The sequence below is a fragment of the Rhea pennata genome, chromosome Z (assembly GCF_028389875.1).
Source record: "Rhea pennata isolate bPtePen1 chromosome Z, bPtePen1.pri, whole genome shotgun sequence".
NCBI lineage: Eukaryota > Metazoa > Chordata > Aves > Rheiformes > Rheidae > Rhea > Rhea pennata.
In genome coordinates, this window is record NC_084702.1 from 7,351,121 (window position 1) to 7,368,231 (window position 17,111).

At 37.9% G+C, this 17,111-nt stretch overlaps 1 protein-coding gene across 1 annotated transcript in view; it reads left to right on the forward strand.

The window, feature by feature from the left end:
- Nucleotides 1–17,111, forward strand: part of GLIS3 (GLIS family zinc finger 3) — a 144,212-nt gene that overhangs the window by 99,000 nt on the left and 28,101 nt on the right. Inside the window, exons 4-5 of the mRNA XM_062599941.1 lie at nucleotides 695–856; nucleotides 2,330–2,440. Coding sequence (XP_062455925.1) covers nucleotides 695–856; nucleotides 2,330–2,440 — 273 coding nt within the window. The remainder of the gene's footprint in view (nucleotides 1–694; nucleotides 857–2,329; nucleotides 2,441–17,111) is intronic.

Below are 17,111 nucleotides of genomic sequence, written 5' to 3' on the forward strand. Positions count from 1 at the left end.
TCCTGTTTTGATGAGCTGTAATGATGAGTCCATCATTTTTAGTACCTAATACATCTACTTATGGCAGAAAGGTAAAGTAGTATTTGAAAGGTCATTTTACTGCTACTGAGAGTCAATTATTTGTAGTGATGCAAATAGGCGTGAGGTGATTACACCTGCCTTTTGGGGTCCTTTTTTTTTTTTTTACTTTTTGCAGTGCTATCAGCAAGGCAATGCAGATTAGTATTTCCCTGTGCAGATTTTGTTGATGCTGCACTGAGAGATGCCAACACTCAGGTCTGTTGTTGATACCCTGACAAGCATAGAGCTTGGTGGCTGGTAGCACCAGAACCAGGAGGCCCACAAAGACTATTTTGCTTCCCATGTGTTAATGGGAGAATCAGCTAGGATGAGCTTCTCTGGATGCTGAGCTCCGAGCCACATGGTCACTCCAGATCTCCCACCTGTGAAATAGGAGTAGTGCATCATCTCCTGATTCAGTCATTTGCAGGAAGGGTCGGTGTTGTCTGAGCAGCTCAAATCCTTCAGCCATACCCACGTTGAGGAATGCTCAGAGAAACTGGGCTGTCCTCAGGGCTCGAAAGGCACCCAGTGTTGCAGGCTGAAGTTTTGGGAAGTCCCTTCAGCCTTCTTCGTTGTAGTTATCATTGTAGCTTGCTGCCTCTGCCTTTCTGCAACACCGTTTCTTTTCTAGTTTGAGGGCTGCAAGAAGGCCTTTTCCAGACTGGAAAATCTCAAAATTCACTTGAGGAGCCACACGGGTGAAAAGCCGTACCTGTGCCAGCACCCAGGCTGCCAAAAGGCCTTCAGCAACTCCAGCGATCGCGCAAAGCACCAACGGACCCACCTGGACACGGTGAGAAATTGAAGCCCCCCACTGTATCTCTTGTGCATGGGATGCTGCTGCTCTTCTGGGCTGGTAGCAGCAGCTCTCCCCTAATTTGGGCCAGGGTTAGCAGTCTGCTAAGGCTGTTTAAGCTGCTTTGAAAATCATGCAGTGATGTGAGCATGAGTATTGCCAAGGTGGACCAAACCAGTTAATGAAAAGCCCCCCAGCCCCATGGGCCCTAGCTGCAGAAGGAGGAATTTCTCACTCAGAAGTGATCTTTAGGGCTCCTTAGTACAAGACACAGGAATCACCTGTGATAGTAACTATTAGCTTCTGACAAAAACTCAGATGAAATTAAGGTTCAGGCACAAAGTAGAAAGTCAAGTGTGGAAGAGTAATTTGGGAATCCTAAAAATTTTCATGACAAGAAATTGTTGCTTGTGAATTTGAATCATAATTGAGGTTTGTTTAACAAACACATTTCATTTCATAACAAAGCAAAATCAGGAAAAGACAAGTAGTTTCCAAAGAGAAGAAGTCTAGAAGAAAAAAAAATAAGAACAATTCCATTTGAATTTGACAGCTCTCAAAAAACTTAATTGATCCACTTTGAATAGCAGATAGTATGACAGGTAAGTCAGCCATTCATAAAAGTATGGTTTTGAAATGTTTGTAAAGTGTAAGTGCCTAAGCTATGAAAAAACTAATTTCAGCAAACTACTGGACCTAATGATCATTTAGCACTCTGTATTGTGGACCTACTGAAGTCTGAAGACTTCTTCAGGGAAGACAAGCAGGTTAGAGCAGTTAGAAGATATTTATAGACTATCTGGCAAATTAGACTGTTTTTTTAAAGCAAACTAAAATGGTTTAGAACTGGTCTCTTCCTGAAAAGGCATGTTATTTCACATGTTATTTGAAAATAAGAGCTAGAGAAGGTTGTTTATTTCAGATATATCCTTATGTGCAAACTTTCGATACTTCAGTATTCAGTGTTTGCTTTGGTATTTGCTTGTTTTCTTTATACTGTAGTAAACTAACATTTTTTCTTGTTCTCTTTCTCTGAAGCAGATTTCCTCTATAACCCTAAACAGTCTGTCCAAGCCTTTACTACAATTTCTTTACCTGAGTCAATAAAGATTATAAATTCTGATTAAGTCAAAGATTACCCTGAGGGTAGAAGAATTGTGAGTATAACCAGCAATATTTGTTGTGTTGATTTAAATAAAAAAGTAACAATGAAAGATGCAATGATGGGAAATTTTAAATGCTTTAAAAAGTTTCAGAAAGGTTTTCTTTGGTTTGTTTTCCTTTTAAGTCTTACTTTCCTCCTTTACCTTTCTGATGAATTACTGGGCATTCTGCTTGTAGTAATGCACAACATAAGCTTTCTGTAGTAATATGTCCTGCAGCATCCCAAGGCTTAAAGGGGATTTTCAACAAGTTAAAATGATCTGTGATTTAACAGCTGTTTCTTTATCCTTTTCCTTCCTGACTTAGAAACCTTACGCATGTCAGATTCCAGGATGTTCTAAACGATACACGGACCCAAGTTCTCTGAGAAAGCATGTGAAAGCACATTCTTCCAAAGACCAACAAGCCAGGAAAAAGGTAAATTTTCGAGTGTGTTGGTCAGTGTAAAAATTATGTAGGAAAGCCAGTGTTCTAATATTAGCTGCATCAGTGTATCTTAAGTACATATGCTGATTTTAAATTGCTTAATTAGAAAAACAGTTAATGGGAAATAATAGGTCTGGTGTTCATATAAATAATGATTTTATCTTTGACTTAATGAGGCTGATTGCTTTAATGCTCCATATTGTCTGATATGTCGATTAATCACTAACCTTATGCAATGAAACAAATTAAAAATAATTTTTGAAAAAGAGACTTTCACCACCTGATAAATACATAGTGATGCAACATCCAGTGAATGCAGCCTGTCTCAGATAGAGAGATGGATTTTAAGGACAGATGGACAGTATATAAGATTAAGCTGTAGTGTAAAATTACTTATATTTTCGTATGCCAGACATTTCGAGACATTTCACAGTGCTGGGTCCTTGTGGATGTCAACTGTATGAGTCAACAGTTGTTTGTATATATAAGCACACCTTTGAAAAGCTGAGTTGCTAGCTAAGAAAATTACTGTTTTTTCCTGAGCATTTTTCATCATGTCACACATTAATCACTGACAATATTGCATGAGACTGCGTGGTACACCAAGGATAAAAATCTAGGCTTTTGTTTTATAGGAAACTGGTATAGATAAAAGGAAACTTGCATGCACTTGTACAGAGATAAATAAACTTTTGAGAAGCAAGCCCCATATGAAAATTTTAGTTTCAAAGTTTTTAAATGAAACTTTCATGCCATTCATGGTAAGCAGGGCTGCAGGGAGGGCTGTGAGCCTCCTCCTGCCTGCACCAGGGGCAGCTCAGCTGCCTGCGTGTCTCCTACAAGCATGTAAAGTACATGGCAGGCAAGGCTTTGTGTACTGAAAAATACATATAACACATTAACTGTGACTCTGATTATGGACCTGACTAAGCTGTCGTATAACAGCACTGTAACTGAAAGTAAAATAATGTTGATTGCATTGAATTGCAATACTGTGTAAGGTTTCCCTTTGTGCATTTACATTTCCCATGTGTTTTTTGTGGTTGTTGTTTTCCACTCTTCCTTTGTGCCAAACTGTTTAGAGCTGACGCTTTTTACTCTTGGCTTCACAATTTGTGCCTGCATTTGAGGGTTAAAATTGGTTAGTTTTACATCTTCTCTGTTTGAGAAGGATTTAGTTATGGCCATTGGTCACCTGAGATATGGTAACACATGGAAGAGGAAATAACTCAAACCTGCAGAAAAACAAAAGAAAAAATGTGACATCAATCAAGTCAGATCTTTAAAAAATAGATGAAGTTTGCCATGTATAATATTTACAAGGCACAGTGTAGTTACTGGACCTTTGAGAACTTATAATTGCTAACTCACATCATGCTTTGGTATTTGAAATATTTCCTGGCAGTAATAATAATAAAAAACTAAGAAACAATAAACCTTTTAAGGCAGAATTAAGATTATTTATGACTTTAATTAAAAATGAAAATTGGCTTAATGTCAAAAAAGTCTTTACAAAAATGTGAATTCATCAAAAATAACCATAAAAATTCCAAGGTGATAACGGCACAGTGGAGTAATAGTTCCAGCCCTAGGGAACTATTTTGTTGAAAAGAATGAAACTCTTTGCTGTCACACCCTGTTAGTCGTGGATTTATTTAATATATCGTGCCTCACTGCTTTTAATCCTCCTTTTAACCTCCCCCTACACACTAAGTGACATTACTTTGGTATCTTAAGTTGCTAGCTCTCCAAGGCTGTGAGTACAAATGTGTCGTTGATGCTTCATAGACTTGAAGTAGCAGTCAAGTATATTCATAGCACTAGAGTCAGCTGCTAACTATACTAAAAGCGAGAGTTTTACACTGAGTCTTCAGCCCAGATTTTTGAGGTATGGCTTCAAAGCTTTGCCCCTCTCTTTGGCCCTTTAATATAGGGCCAGATGATGCAATGAGAATTAACAGATAAATTTACACCTCTGAATTCTTTTAAATAGCTTTTGTTCATATGTATTTATGGCCTATAATGTAGGGCAAAAATGCCTGTTTCTGCGATTCATGTAAGGCAGCCTCTGTTCTCCACCACTACTCCTCGCAATCCTCCAAATATGCTTAACAGGGAATCTCTCCAGGTAATGGGATGAAATCCTATATCCCATGAAGTCCCTGGCACATATACATTTAAGTTTAGTAGATGCTACAGGAAATGGTATTTGCTTTTTAAAGGAAAGCCAAAAAGTGAAAGGGGCCATACCTGCTTTAGTCATCTTTATGTGATTTCCAAAAATTCTCCCTATGTGTGAGTACAAACAGGTACACGAATACTATGCAAAATCCTGGGAAGAGAAGTGTAAAATGTTTAGCAAAGCATTTGAAATATAAGCCTTATGCATCATAATTTCAGTCCTACTTTTAAAATATTTTCATGAGATAATATGCAGTACTTCCTACTTTATTTTCAAAAGGGAGGAATTGCTGACTGTGCTTACAATTCTCCTTTCCTTGGGAAGAGTGACGGAGCTACTGAGCAGGTCTGTCAGTGGCAGAGAACTTGACAGTACCCAAAATGAGAGCATAAACTGACACTGAGAGGAACCATAGTGCACAACATGCCCCTGCACTGTAATTAGTTTTAAAACCTGTTCTCTACTCACTCATTGCCTCCTTTCAAATTTGAAAGGACAGCGAACAGGTTTTTTTGGTAAGTTGAACAATTTCCACAGTATATAATAGAAGCTAAGAGCCATATGAGTTTCAAGGAGAACAGGTATTTTTATGGAAACTGAGAGTGTTCGTGGCTCTATAAACTAGGATTAAAAAAGCCCACAAGATTTGCAAGAGATATCAGTGCTCAAGCTTCAGGGAAGAAGTTACTACCGAACTAAATAGATCAGGGAAAACCTTTGTTGTTCTATGCTCTTCATTTTCATTTTCTCACTTCTGAAACACCAACCACTAGTGGACACAGTGTACCTAACTTAAGGCAGTTTGGGTGGTGCATCTGGGATCTGATGCGGAGGAAGTACCTACTTCTACTTAATACTTAAACATTAACCTTCAGGCTACTTATGCTTGATTTATATATTCTTCTGCTTTCTTTCTTCTCTGAGTCCACTTTTATAATCCTTTTTTTTTTTTTTTTCATTTCCTTTCTTATTCTGCGTTCTACCTTTGTAGCTCTGATTCTTTAGGAAATACAACCCAAAATTAACATCATAAGTACCTAAGGTGCATGTTCTGTGGTAAGACCAGTCCAGTCCATTCTGTCTGTCCCAGATACTCCTATGTCCTTTGATCTTTCTTCTAGTTTCTTTTCTTCATTCTTTCCGTGTACAGAATTTGTCTGAATTGTCTTTTTAAAAGTGTGTTGGTACATATTGCCAAAGACCATTTAAGTGTTTTATATATTGCGGATTTGATAACCCTTGTCTAGCTTGGACCTTATATTGATTAAGGATCTCACAAGCCATTTTCCCCTTGCATCAGTAATTACCTAACAGCTTTTACCAACTTCAGTGCATTTTCAGGGCATATTGGGACTAGAAATTAGTTGAGGACCAGAAATTAGTGGGTTTGGCCCTTTGGCAAACTCTTTCCTAAAAGGAAAAAAACTCTAGTTTTTAACTGAGTTACTTTTTGAAGCAGTAGATCTTCACACAGAGAGTGGCTATAACAGCCTAACTGCTCGTTCCACAGGTTCAGTGGTAAATAAAGAGGACTTTTGAAAGGAAAGGACAAGGAAGAATAATTGATAAATTGAAACTATTATTTCATTTTTTCTGTCAAAGATACACTGATAACAGTATAGCTATTTGGCTTGTTTTGTGTAATCCTGGAGAATCAGATAAAACAGGATGAATGAAGCAGGATTTTTGCTTCAGCTAATGTTCATATTATTTATTCTTTGTACAAAATGCTATTTTCTGACATAAAGTATCAGAACCATTTATGCATTGGTACATTTTGTTTTAGTTGGACTCTGAAAATTGCCCTTCTATAGTCATAGCTGCAGCTGTTTGTGATAAAAATAACATCTAAGCTGGCATGAATCATGTCTGATAGATCCTACAGTTCATATATATAAAACAGCTTTAAAAAGTAGGGCTACCGTTAAGAGCTTAGCTCCAGTATCTTCAACAGTGCTGAGTAATTTTGTTCCTTGAGTCATCCTGTGGAATCTCTGATTAGGCAAAAAGTAAGATGCTACTTGATGCAAGGAAACATAATTTTCAGTTGGGTAAACTCTGTGTGTTTTCAGTGAATGACAGCTAGAAATTTTTTTTATCTATAAATTGATGATACTGTGCCTGAACATACAAACACGCAGCTCCTCTAGTGCTCTTCATGAGGATGAATTCATTGTTGTTAGAATTAAGGCTTAGTCTTGTACATGCTCAGGAGCTTTACTTTTTTTGTATAAGTATGCCATTAAAAAGAATCTGCTACTTCTGCAGAATCTTATTGAAGAAATCTGTATTTCTAAAAATAAAGAAAAATTGTAATTCACTGTTAAGTAATACTCACGTCCAACTATGAATAGAACAGACCAGCTGCTGGCTTTGTGTATCTCCTAGCATGAACATGTGCAACATCTAATGCCTCTTTTTAAAGTTTTTCTTTTTTAAAAAGATACATTTTCCATCACTCCAGTGACAAAAAGATAGTTTTGATTCCTTACTATGAATAGGCAAGAGCAAGATCAGTTTGATAGTATCTGCCTGATCGTCTGAATGATGCAATGACTTTGCTTTTAGTTACTGTTTTAATTTTATCCATAGTTATATCAGTGAAAAAAGTTGTCATACATAACATGTTTAAAATTTGTCTTTAAATCTGAGTAGTCTAAAATATGGCCTGCCAAAAAAGAAGATTTAGCAGATTGTTTCCATTTAATTAAGGCAAACTGTAATAAGGCTACAGCAAGATAGTCCTACTTTGGGGAAAAAAAATAAAATGAAAAGACTATTTAAACAGTTCAGATAAACAAGACCAGCTAAAGGGAATGTAAAACCCCTCTGTGCTTCTCAGTCTAGGCCTGGAACTGAAAGTTCAAGTTTAGACCAAACGCTATCCTCTTTCAGCTGGTCAGTCCTTGAGTCTTTGGGTATTTCAGCAGTGCCCAATCCCTGTTTGTAATCTTACTGTGTAAATTAGTTATGACTCGGATATATTGTACAGCCATGCTTTGAAATGTTGAATGCTTAACTGAAAATGTCTCTCAAAGTTATCTGTCTTCTAGAAACCTGTATCATCTCAGATTATTCACTCTTGGGGAAACCAGGCCTGGATTTACTGGGCCAGATAACTGAACACCTTAAGAGGTCCATAACATAATAAATGAGCCTCTCAGCCCACTGCTGTGCTTTAAAATATTATAGAGGAGTTGAGCACTTGAAGTGCGCAGCATCAGCCTTAATTAAATAGTTTTGATACTTATTTATTTGATTTATACTCTGTCTTATTCTAACACAGCAATTATGCATGTGTCCATTTTCCTGACTTTTTCCAAGATGGAATTTTTGCACTGTCTCTGCCCAAAGGCAAGTATCATACAGGTGTAGCTTTAGGAAAGGTGGTCTGAAAAATGTTTTTAAAAGCTGTCTATACTCTATATAGAGTTTTGTCTGAATTGTATTGGATATGGTATCATTAAGAAATGAATGGGATGTTGAGACCTCAGGAGACAGGCATCTACTTACAGACTTGCATTTTCAGCTTAGTGCATTTCTGCTTGATAATCTTCATTTTTTTGGTGCAGATTGGGCAACTGTAAAATGATGACAGAAAAATGGCTTTTGGAGAAACATACTCCCAAAAAAGAAAGACTCTCCAACGGTGTTCCTGTGACACCTGTGTGGAAGGAGATCTTTTCAGGTTTTGTTCCATCACATTTTGAAAGCAAGTGAGGTATCTTTCACAATACCTTTTCTAACAACAACAACAAAAAAGCATAAAGTCCTATATCGCACTTCTGAGATGAAAAGGCAGAGTCTGTTACCCCTCAACCACGTTCATTCCTACTGTGGGCTGTAGTGGAGGCTCGTATAGTGGATTAGTCCACAGCAGGTGTGGAGCATATGGGAAGCAGGGAAGTAAAGACATGGATCATCTAGCTAAAAGAATTCCTGGCATTGCTCTGCAGAGTGGTCTGGGCTGGCATCGAGCAGGTGTCCCACATGAAATGGCTGGACTTGACATAGGCACCCGTATGTGGCTAGTAATGGTCCTGAAGACGTGGCTTTTCTGCCACTGTGCATCCTAGAATTGGCAGAAAGGAAGTACAAAATCTCCAGCTTCATAGGCAGATCTGCATCACTGTATTCTTCTGAACCCTGGTCATTTTATATCGCCTTTCTAATAGTTTGCTACTTCTCTTTCAGAGCCCTTTTATATATAGCATATATAAGCCTGTCTTAATGGAAAGTTAAGAAAAAAAGAAAAAATTTAAGGGTTTACAGATGTGATATTCCTCCTCTGGAAAATATTTCTCTCATGATTTTTTTCACACAGGCTAAAGGGGAATTTTCTATGAATTTTTGATAGATTGGTTACCTTTGTCTTCTGTGGGTCATGTCAGCAGACATCATTCTCCCATGAAAACAATACAAAACTTCTAACAATGCTGTACATTTCCTGATTGTTCATACGTAACATTGTTTTATGGTAGAACGATACTCATTTGATTGTGAATACATATTGTTATTACAGCACTATTGATGAACCCACATTTTTTCCTAATATTTTGAATAAGCAAAATTTTATGGCATTATTTAGACTTAGTGGAGAATCTGAATAAAAAGCAGTATCTTGTGATTTTCTTTTGTTATCGTCTTTGTTTTTTCATTCCACAATGCTTTCATTTCATTCCCTTGCATTTTTTAATCCTTTTTCTCAGTATTTGAGAACTTTGAGAACGAAGAAACGCAATGCTTAACATGTTACAAGGAATAAATTCTTTTTTTCTTTTCTCTTAATCAAAATGATTAATTGATGAGGAAAGACTGAGCCAAGAAGGGTTAAAGCATTACCTCATTGATATTTTTCTGCAGGTTATTAGGGCATTAAGCTAGTAACCAGTGACATTGTCCATTATGTGTCTGTATTAATCTGGAGAAACTGCTCTATTTATGAACACCTGCTTTGTGGGGAACAGTTTTTCTCCAGATCCTACAGTATGAACCTAATATACTTCTGCTTCTTTCAGATTTCAGTAGCCCTTATTCAAACTCTTAGTTCAGATTTCACTGTTAAAACTGAAAAAGGGAGAGAATGGAGAAGAGAGGGAGGCAAATCTGTTTTCTTGCTTGGAGAAAGCTGAACATAAGGATATTTTCCCTCAATTGTTCTCTATAGAATCCATTTAAAAGATGCCATTAATGCAAAATGAAGTGCATTCAAGGGCTAAGGGTCAGTGAGCAGTGCCCATGGCAACTAAGAAACAGAAAAAATGCTGTAAAGAGTAAGTGTTTTAATCCTCAACTTTAATCCCTTTACTTCCTGTTTTCAAAATTAAATATAAATCAGGCACTGTGGAGTGCAGCAATTTTTTCTGAAAGGGATATTGGCAAAAAGGGATTAGTAATGGGCAGGAGTGTTTAAGGAATTTAATCATGCAATTTGTTGTAAAACTTTCAAGACTATGAGTGACCGGTTCTTTTGAGCATAGGCAGTGAGAAACAGCAAAACCCACTTTAAAAACGATCAGAGAGCTGGCTCCATCTGATGCCCCCCAGTTGTCACGCTTGTTGTTACAGCATCGCAGACAGTGGCTGCCACTCGAGACATGGTGAGATGCGCTACGTGTACCTTGCAAGGAGGCTCCACGGAGGACAACGTACTTTGTCAGCATTGCACATAGACCTCTGCTTTCCAGGGAGCCAGACAGAGCAAAAATACCCTATGTTTTTCATGCCTGCACCTATGGCAATTGTTATAATCAGGAAAATGTCAATTTATTGTGATGTTAACATTTACTAATTCCTCCCTGCACTTGTTTTCTGCCCTGAGTTTGTGCTCCTGTGAGCTTTGGCAGTGTGATCCACTGAGAGGTGCACCAGAAGGAAGAAGAAGAAGAGATATCACCATTGTTTAAATTAACATACATATTAAAAAAAAAAAAAAAAAAAAAAAAAAAAAAGATTGTTTCAAAACACTTGAAACAGCTCTGCATGCATGCACACAGTGTTTGTTATTCTTCAGGTTCATTTCTGATCACAAACAATATCCTTTCTCTGTGTTAGTTTGTCTTCACTTCCCTGCCATGGCATGTGTGTGAAGGTGGGTCTGAGACTGTGGGAATTTTGTCTCATTAGCCCTGGGATAACTTCAGTCTGGGCTTTCACATGCACTGACTTGTCTATGATGCTACATAAGCCTCATCAATATCTGATCCAGCAAGATTAAAGTTATGTAGAGTATGCATAGGAGGTTGCAGGTAACTGGCCACTAGCAACCTAAACATACCTTCAAGTTAAAAAGATTTTCCTCATTAACTGTCCTTGTTACAAGCTGAGACCCATCCCTCCCACAGTGATTTCACACTAGTGAGTACTGCTGTATTTAATTATGGATTTTGTGTTCCTCCATAGTAATGCTGAAGCAGTGGGTTGGTGGTATAATGCTTCCACTAACTGTCTCCAGAGGGCAAAGACCTACACCTGGCCATTTGTTTCTGTCTAATGCTGCAGAGCTTTTCCCAGTCTGGTGGCATAGTTATCTGTGGGATTGCATTGTGATCTGAAGTAGGACTTTAACCAAAAAAAAAAAAAAAAAAAAAAAGGAAAGAAAAAAAGAAAAAAAGAAATGCCAAACCAAAAATCCCTCATCATAAATGAGAGGTTCTAGGAACTCTGAAAGTTATTCCTGTGAACCCTGATGGTGAATCTTCATTGTCCAGCCAAGCAATGCACTAAATGGGCAACTCACAGACAGTACATAAAATCTGTACAGAGAAATCCTATAGATCCTTTGATAAATCATATGCCTGGAAACTAAGTCATTTTCAGGCAGACCTCTTACTAGTTAATCTGCCCAAGTTTATTCAGTTCTAGTCTGAGGCTCTAATCAAGGTCTTACTTTAAAGACCTGAGTATTTCCTTGTAGGAACTGGTACATGCATGAACAAAGTTCCAGCGGAGATTTCAAGCCTTTAAAGCCAAGGCCAGCGTGACAATAAGGGATGCTACAGAGTTTAAAAGGGGATGTGAAGTCCAAAAATCTTTGCTTCTGTATACTAACAACTACCAATATGTTGTGTACAGATTTTCATGGCAAATTTTGATAAACCATGACAGGAAGGTGTGTTTGCCGTGAACAAACCAAGTGGATGAATATATGAGGGTATAATTTCCTCATTTTTCTACTCATAAAGTAAAAATTTTTCAAACCAAACTATTTTCAGAAGGGGAAGAAGCTTTGTCAGGTGGCATTTACCTAGACGAGCTTATGACTAGCTCTATCATTTACTAACTATATGTATCTCCAGATCAATATAACAAAAGAGTACAGGACTTTCTTCAGCCTTTTTAAATTGCATGGCTCAGTTCTTGTTCACAAAAAAAAGAAAAAAAAACTAAAAGCAGCTTAGAACTGTGAGAAAAACAGGATGAAATAGAAGAGGTCATATGAATAACAAGATAGTTGCATGTCACAATCAGATATGCAGAGGGAGAGGGAGAGGGTGTGCATGTGCGCATGTGTGTGCATGCATATTTTCCAATTCTGTGATTAGAGTAAAAAGGAGATGAAAGCAAGATTTGTGAAAATGTGGACCCTCCAAGGAAGTAGACATCACACCACAGAGCATCCTTAGGAGCCCTCTGTCTTAAAACACAGTACTTCCAAGTGGGTAGAGGCACAGTAATAATCCATTGCCCACAGAACATAACCATAGCCAGGGGAGCTTTTTTGTTTATTTCAGGAAATAGCCACTTACAATACATCCTACTCCAACTGTAATTCACTTCTTTAAAATAAAATTCTTATTTTGATCTTTGTAGTCAAAATTCCTTTTAGGATCTCTTCCAGCTGCGGTTTTCTCCTCTAAATTTGTGTTCTGGCGTCCATATCAATTTAATGAGGAAATACTCCAAACTATTCCTCATATTAGAATAATGCCAGTTGAAAGAAAACAGCCTGTTCTGTACATAATAAAGATAGAATTCTTCTATCTTCAGTCCTTACAGTCTTTTCAGCTTGTAATTTGTTTCAAAAACCAGACTTTCTTATTGCCTTAAAATTTTCCAAAGTTATCTGAGTGTATAATTTCCAAGTGCTTTTGATTTTTAGTGTAAGAGGCTGAAAAACACTTGTGTTATGTTTTATTGATTTAGGCAAGGTCCCTAAGAACTCAAATGTTCTTAGCAAACCTTACAGAAGAGCAAAAGTAGCTCTAATCTGACCTAATGTCAGATTTGTGCATAAAGGCTAGTTTAATTTCAGGTTTATTCTGTTTTTCCAGCTTAACTGAAGCAAAACACAGAAGCAGATTACAGTAGTTTGTGTGCGTATGTGAAAGCTGCAGCAGACAATTAGCGGAACAATCCTGTGACTCTCCAGAAGTCCTGCGTAGGTGATTCACTGGAGACAAAGATTATAGAGGAACCTTTCTCTCTGTATTGCTGTTGCTTCAACAGCCTCCAGATGCAAGAATTAGGACATTCAGCAAATGTAGACTTGTATTTTCTATTGGAAGCAAGGATTAGTCCTGTGCAAGAAAGCGTGGGCTGTTGATGTAGTTGGGTTGCATGAACAAATTGGGCAATCTAGCCAGAAATCCTATTATGCGAGTAAATGCTGAAGTAGAATGGTTTTGTATTTAACTTGTAATTTTCCAGTGGTCAAATCTGTGTTCTGTCACTGTCATGATACTAGCAGGATATAATTTGACTAACTGTACAAGCAAATATTAACTTCTGGCCACTCCTTAAGAAAAATCAGTAAAATGTGCAGCTCCACCTAGATAGATCACACTCCCCTCTTCCAATGCCAACTTTATTGCCTACCTTCAGAGCAATAAAAACGCTATAAGGCTTTGCTGTAAAGCAATTCCTTTCAATAAAGCATAGCAGTATTCACTTTTATTTTGCTGGTTTTAGACATGGCAGACACAGTATGTCTAGCCCCTGTTAGAAATGAAAGAGATAGACTAGGCGATAACCAATGCCTCCTCTTACATATGGAGATATTTTGACAAAAAAATGAGTTTGGAAATGGTGGGATTTTAATTAAATAACTGGCAAGTTCAAATGACTAGGGGAGTCCAGTCTTTTTTGAAAAATTACTAGAGTTAATGTGAATAGGCAGGTTTTGAAGTTACTGTGATCCTATTGTTTGTAGTTCAGAAACAAACTAAATGTGTTTGAAAAATCCTGAACTACTTTTCTTCTGACTAGGTATGTTCATAAACAGACATCTCTTAAGCTTTTCTAGGTAGCGTCTCACTTCTGTCAAACAGGAATGAAGTTGAGAAACTAGCAAAGTTATACAAAAACCTGTGTATTTCAGATAAAGTGCACACTGGTCAGAAAAATAAGAAGCAAATGATATTTTAATTTCAGGAGACATTTTCTTTGGAATTATGTCGTACATTAAACGAAGAGCACATCCCTACTCTTGTACTCAAATACAATGAAACAGAAAATTGGAGAATGTAGAATTTTACTCCCTTATAATTACTTCTGCTTGTATCATTTATGCTTGGGTAATTATGTAATCATATCTAAAATGCTACAATGACAGGAGTATTTCCATCAACAATTTCCATCTATCGTTTGAATGGTGAAAAACACTAGTTGATTGTCATAAGAGCAAAACAATTGTAAATCTTGACTGACGGCAGTTTATTTTGTGTATTAAAAGAAGTCCCCATTTAGTGATGATGGGAACAGCTTGGACTTCCAAATGCAAAAACTTGTCAAGTCTGCCACACAACTGAGCTATTGAAGTTGAAAATCTATCATTTGGAAGAAATATTTCATACAGAGAAGTTACAGGGGAGCTGAACAGTCGATTGTTGACTTGTACTGAGGCCACCCATAAATCTGGGCTGTCTTACAGCACGCTAAAAATGTCTGTGCTCAGCACTGCAAAATTGTCAGTTACTGATTTCATAATTCTGCAAGGTAACTCGCTAACTGTTACAGTTTTCAAAGGTAGATTGGCAAGTTTTCGGTCCCAGTGTTATTGTCCCTGTGCTCCTTTGGGTGGTCTAGAGGGAAGCCCAGTACTGCAGCCAGGTAACTGGGAGGTTTATGCCGGGATGTAATTTCTACTGAAGTCAAAGAGACTGTCAGCTGTCTTCACCCATGGGATGATGCCTGCACAGCCAAGGCTGGAAAAGAAGCTCGCTCTGCTTGGAGCAAGGCGAGAAGAAGACTGCTGCAGTTAGATGTGTTCATTAGTGTTACTGCTTCTTGGTGCTTTTTACTGAAGGTAATTTTATGGATGAAATGGATGGATGGTTGGTTTGCTTGTTTTGAGATGATCTGTTCTTTTGTCAACTGTGTTGGCTTTCTTTGCACACAGAATAAAAATCAAAACTCAGTTTTTGCTGATTTTGAAAAAATACAAAAGATTTCTTTTTGGTCAAAACTTTTTTGTAAGTGTATCTATAAAAATTATAAAAATCTGCAAAAATATTTGACTGAGACTGAGATTCTTTTGCCTTGAGCATATTTACAGGGAGTGAAGCAATGCCATGACCAGTTGTAGCTGGGCCAGAGCTTGGCCCTTTCTATCTGTTTTGCTCCAAAAAGGCCACAGTTTGTGCCAGAGCTGTTAATGGTACAGGGTGCTGGGCAGGGGCCAAGAGCCTGCAGTGAGCTTGAGAGGGCAGAGACAGGCAGATTCAGCAACCAGCATCCCATTCCGGTGTTTCTCGGGTGAAAACACAGTGGTAGAGAATGGAGTAGAGAGCATTTCTTCTACACCTTGTTCCCCACCTTTTCAGACGGTGCCGCAACTCACAGTTACTCTGGAACAGCAACTCACATGCATACCCTGGAGTGACAGAAAAGCAAAGTTTCAGAAAACAAACCAGAGCTGTCTTCCAGTGTTTCTTTCTCAGTGTTATTGGTTTTCTGGTTTTCTGCTGCTGATCCTGTTTTGGGGTCTGGGTTTTTTCTTTTTTTTTTCTTTTTCATATTGACTGTTTTTATTTGGTATTGACTGTTGTGCAAGTCAGAAAATTATGTCAGCACAGATTATCATGACAGATTTATTCTCAGTGTCAAAGAGTTTGCAAATACAAAACAAATCCCCAAACAGGACAAAACCAAGAAATGTATGTAACACATTTAAGGATGTTTGGCTATTACTGCTATTTAATGCTTGTATTTAAAGAGTAAATATATAGCTCCCATTTCCTTGTTATGCTCACTGTTTTCGCCATAAATAATGCCTTCTTAGCATAGAGAGGTGATTGTTCCTTATCTACAAAGAAAAAAAAAATGGGGGGAAACAAGCCACTTTACACAGGAAAGTTCTGTAGATTTTATTCTATGTGATAAAATCCTGACTTTTTTATAGAAGTAGGATATTCTCATATTTGTTTTTATTGTAGGGTCCAGAGAAATTTAGAATCATGTGATGCTTATGTTATAAAGAATGTGATTGATAATTGAACTTAGGTACTTTTGGCAGTTAAAATCATGTCTGCTTAATTTCATGAAAAAGTTGTATCACTAGTGATAGCAGTAAAAACAGAAGAACCTGTGGAAAATAGAAAGCAGACAACCATTCATGCTGCACTGGAAGAAAAATCTGGACCCTATAGCAGACTGTAAATATGCATGATAAATGAAAAGCAATTGGCAGGGAAATCGTCCTCCCTTTCACTCTTTCTCCCTCTCCCTCACCTTCTCCTTCCCTGCCCCTGCCTCTCTGTCAGCATACTTCAGACAAGTCCTTGAATAACGAATAAACCCAATAAAGGCAATTTGCCTTCAGGCATAATAAGCATTCATTAAGTTGTTAAAAGAAAGAATAACTTAGGGCGTAGGCCGTCTGCGTATACCGAGCATCAGATGTGTAATATCTCTGTTACACTTAGGATGTGCACAACCTCTGCTCTGTTGCAACAGTTTCGTACTAGTGTGCCTCAACAGAGGTCATGTAAATTGTTTCAGGGTAAAACTGTAATCTTCTTGTTGTGAAATTGGTGTCCCTTCATAGGAAAGGGGAATCTTTATGAAGATTTGAGAAATCCTGGTGTGCCTTTGCAGGACTAGGGAGACCCTTCAGCCTACATGTTCTGCTGAAATGAAGTTTCTGTCCAACCTGCTGTTCTCCAAAAACAAAACATATCTCTTCTTCAGCATTGGTGATGAGATAGGATATTTATCTGCATTGTGGTCCGCTTGCCTATACCCTTCCTTTCTTCAGGGGAACACACCAGACTATGAGCTGAGAAGGGTGCCAAAACCATCTGCCAGGCACCCCAGTGTTGCATGACAGCCAGGACAGCCTCATGCAGGGCTGCTGGAAAGGGTCTTCTCCTTTCTTGCTCTTTTGTTCCATAAAGTATTGAAACCTCAGGGTGAGCCTGTTCATCCAGTTGCATCAAGAGGAAGACTATTCTTATGGATTTATTTACTTATTTTCTGGGCAGCTGTAGCATCAGACAGCACACACTCTTGGTCACGTTAGCAGCTTCATTCCCTCTGGAG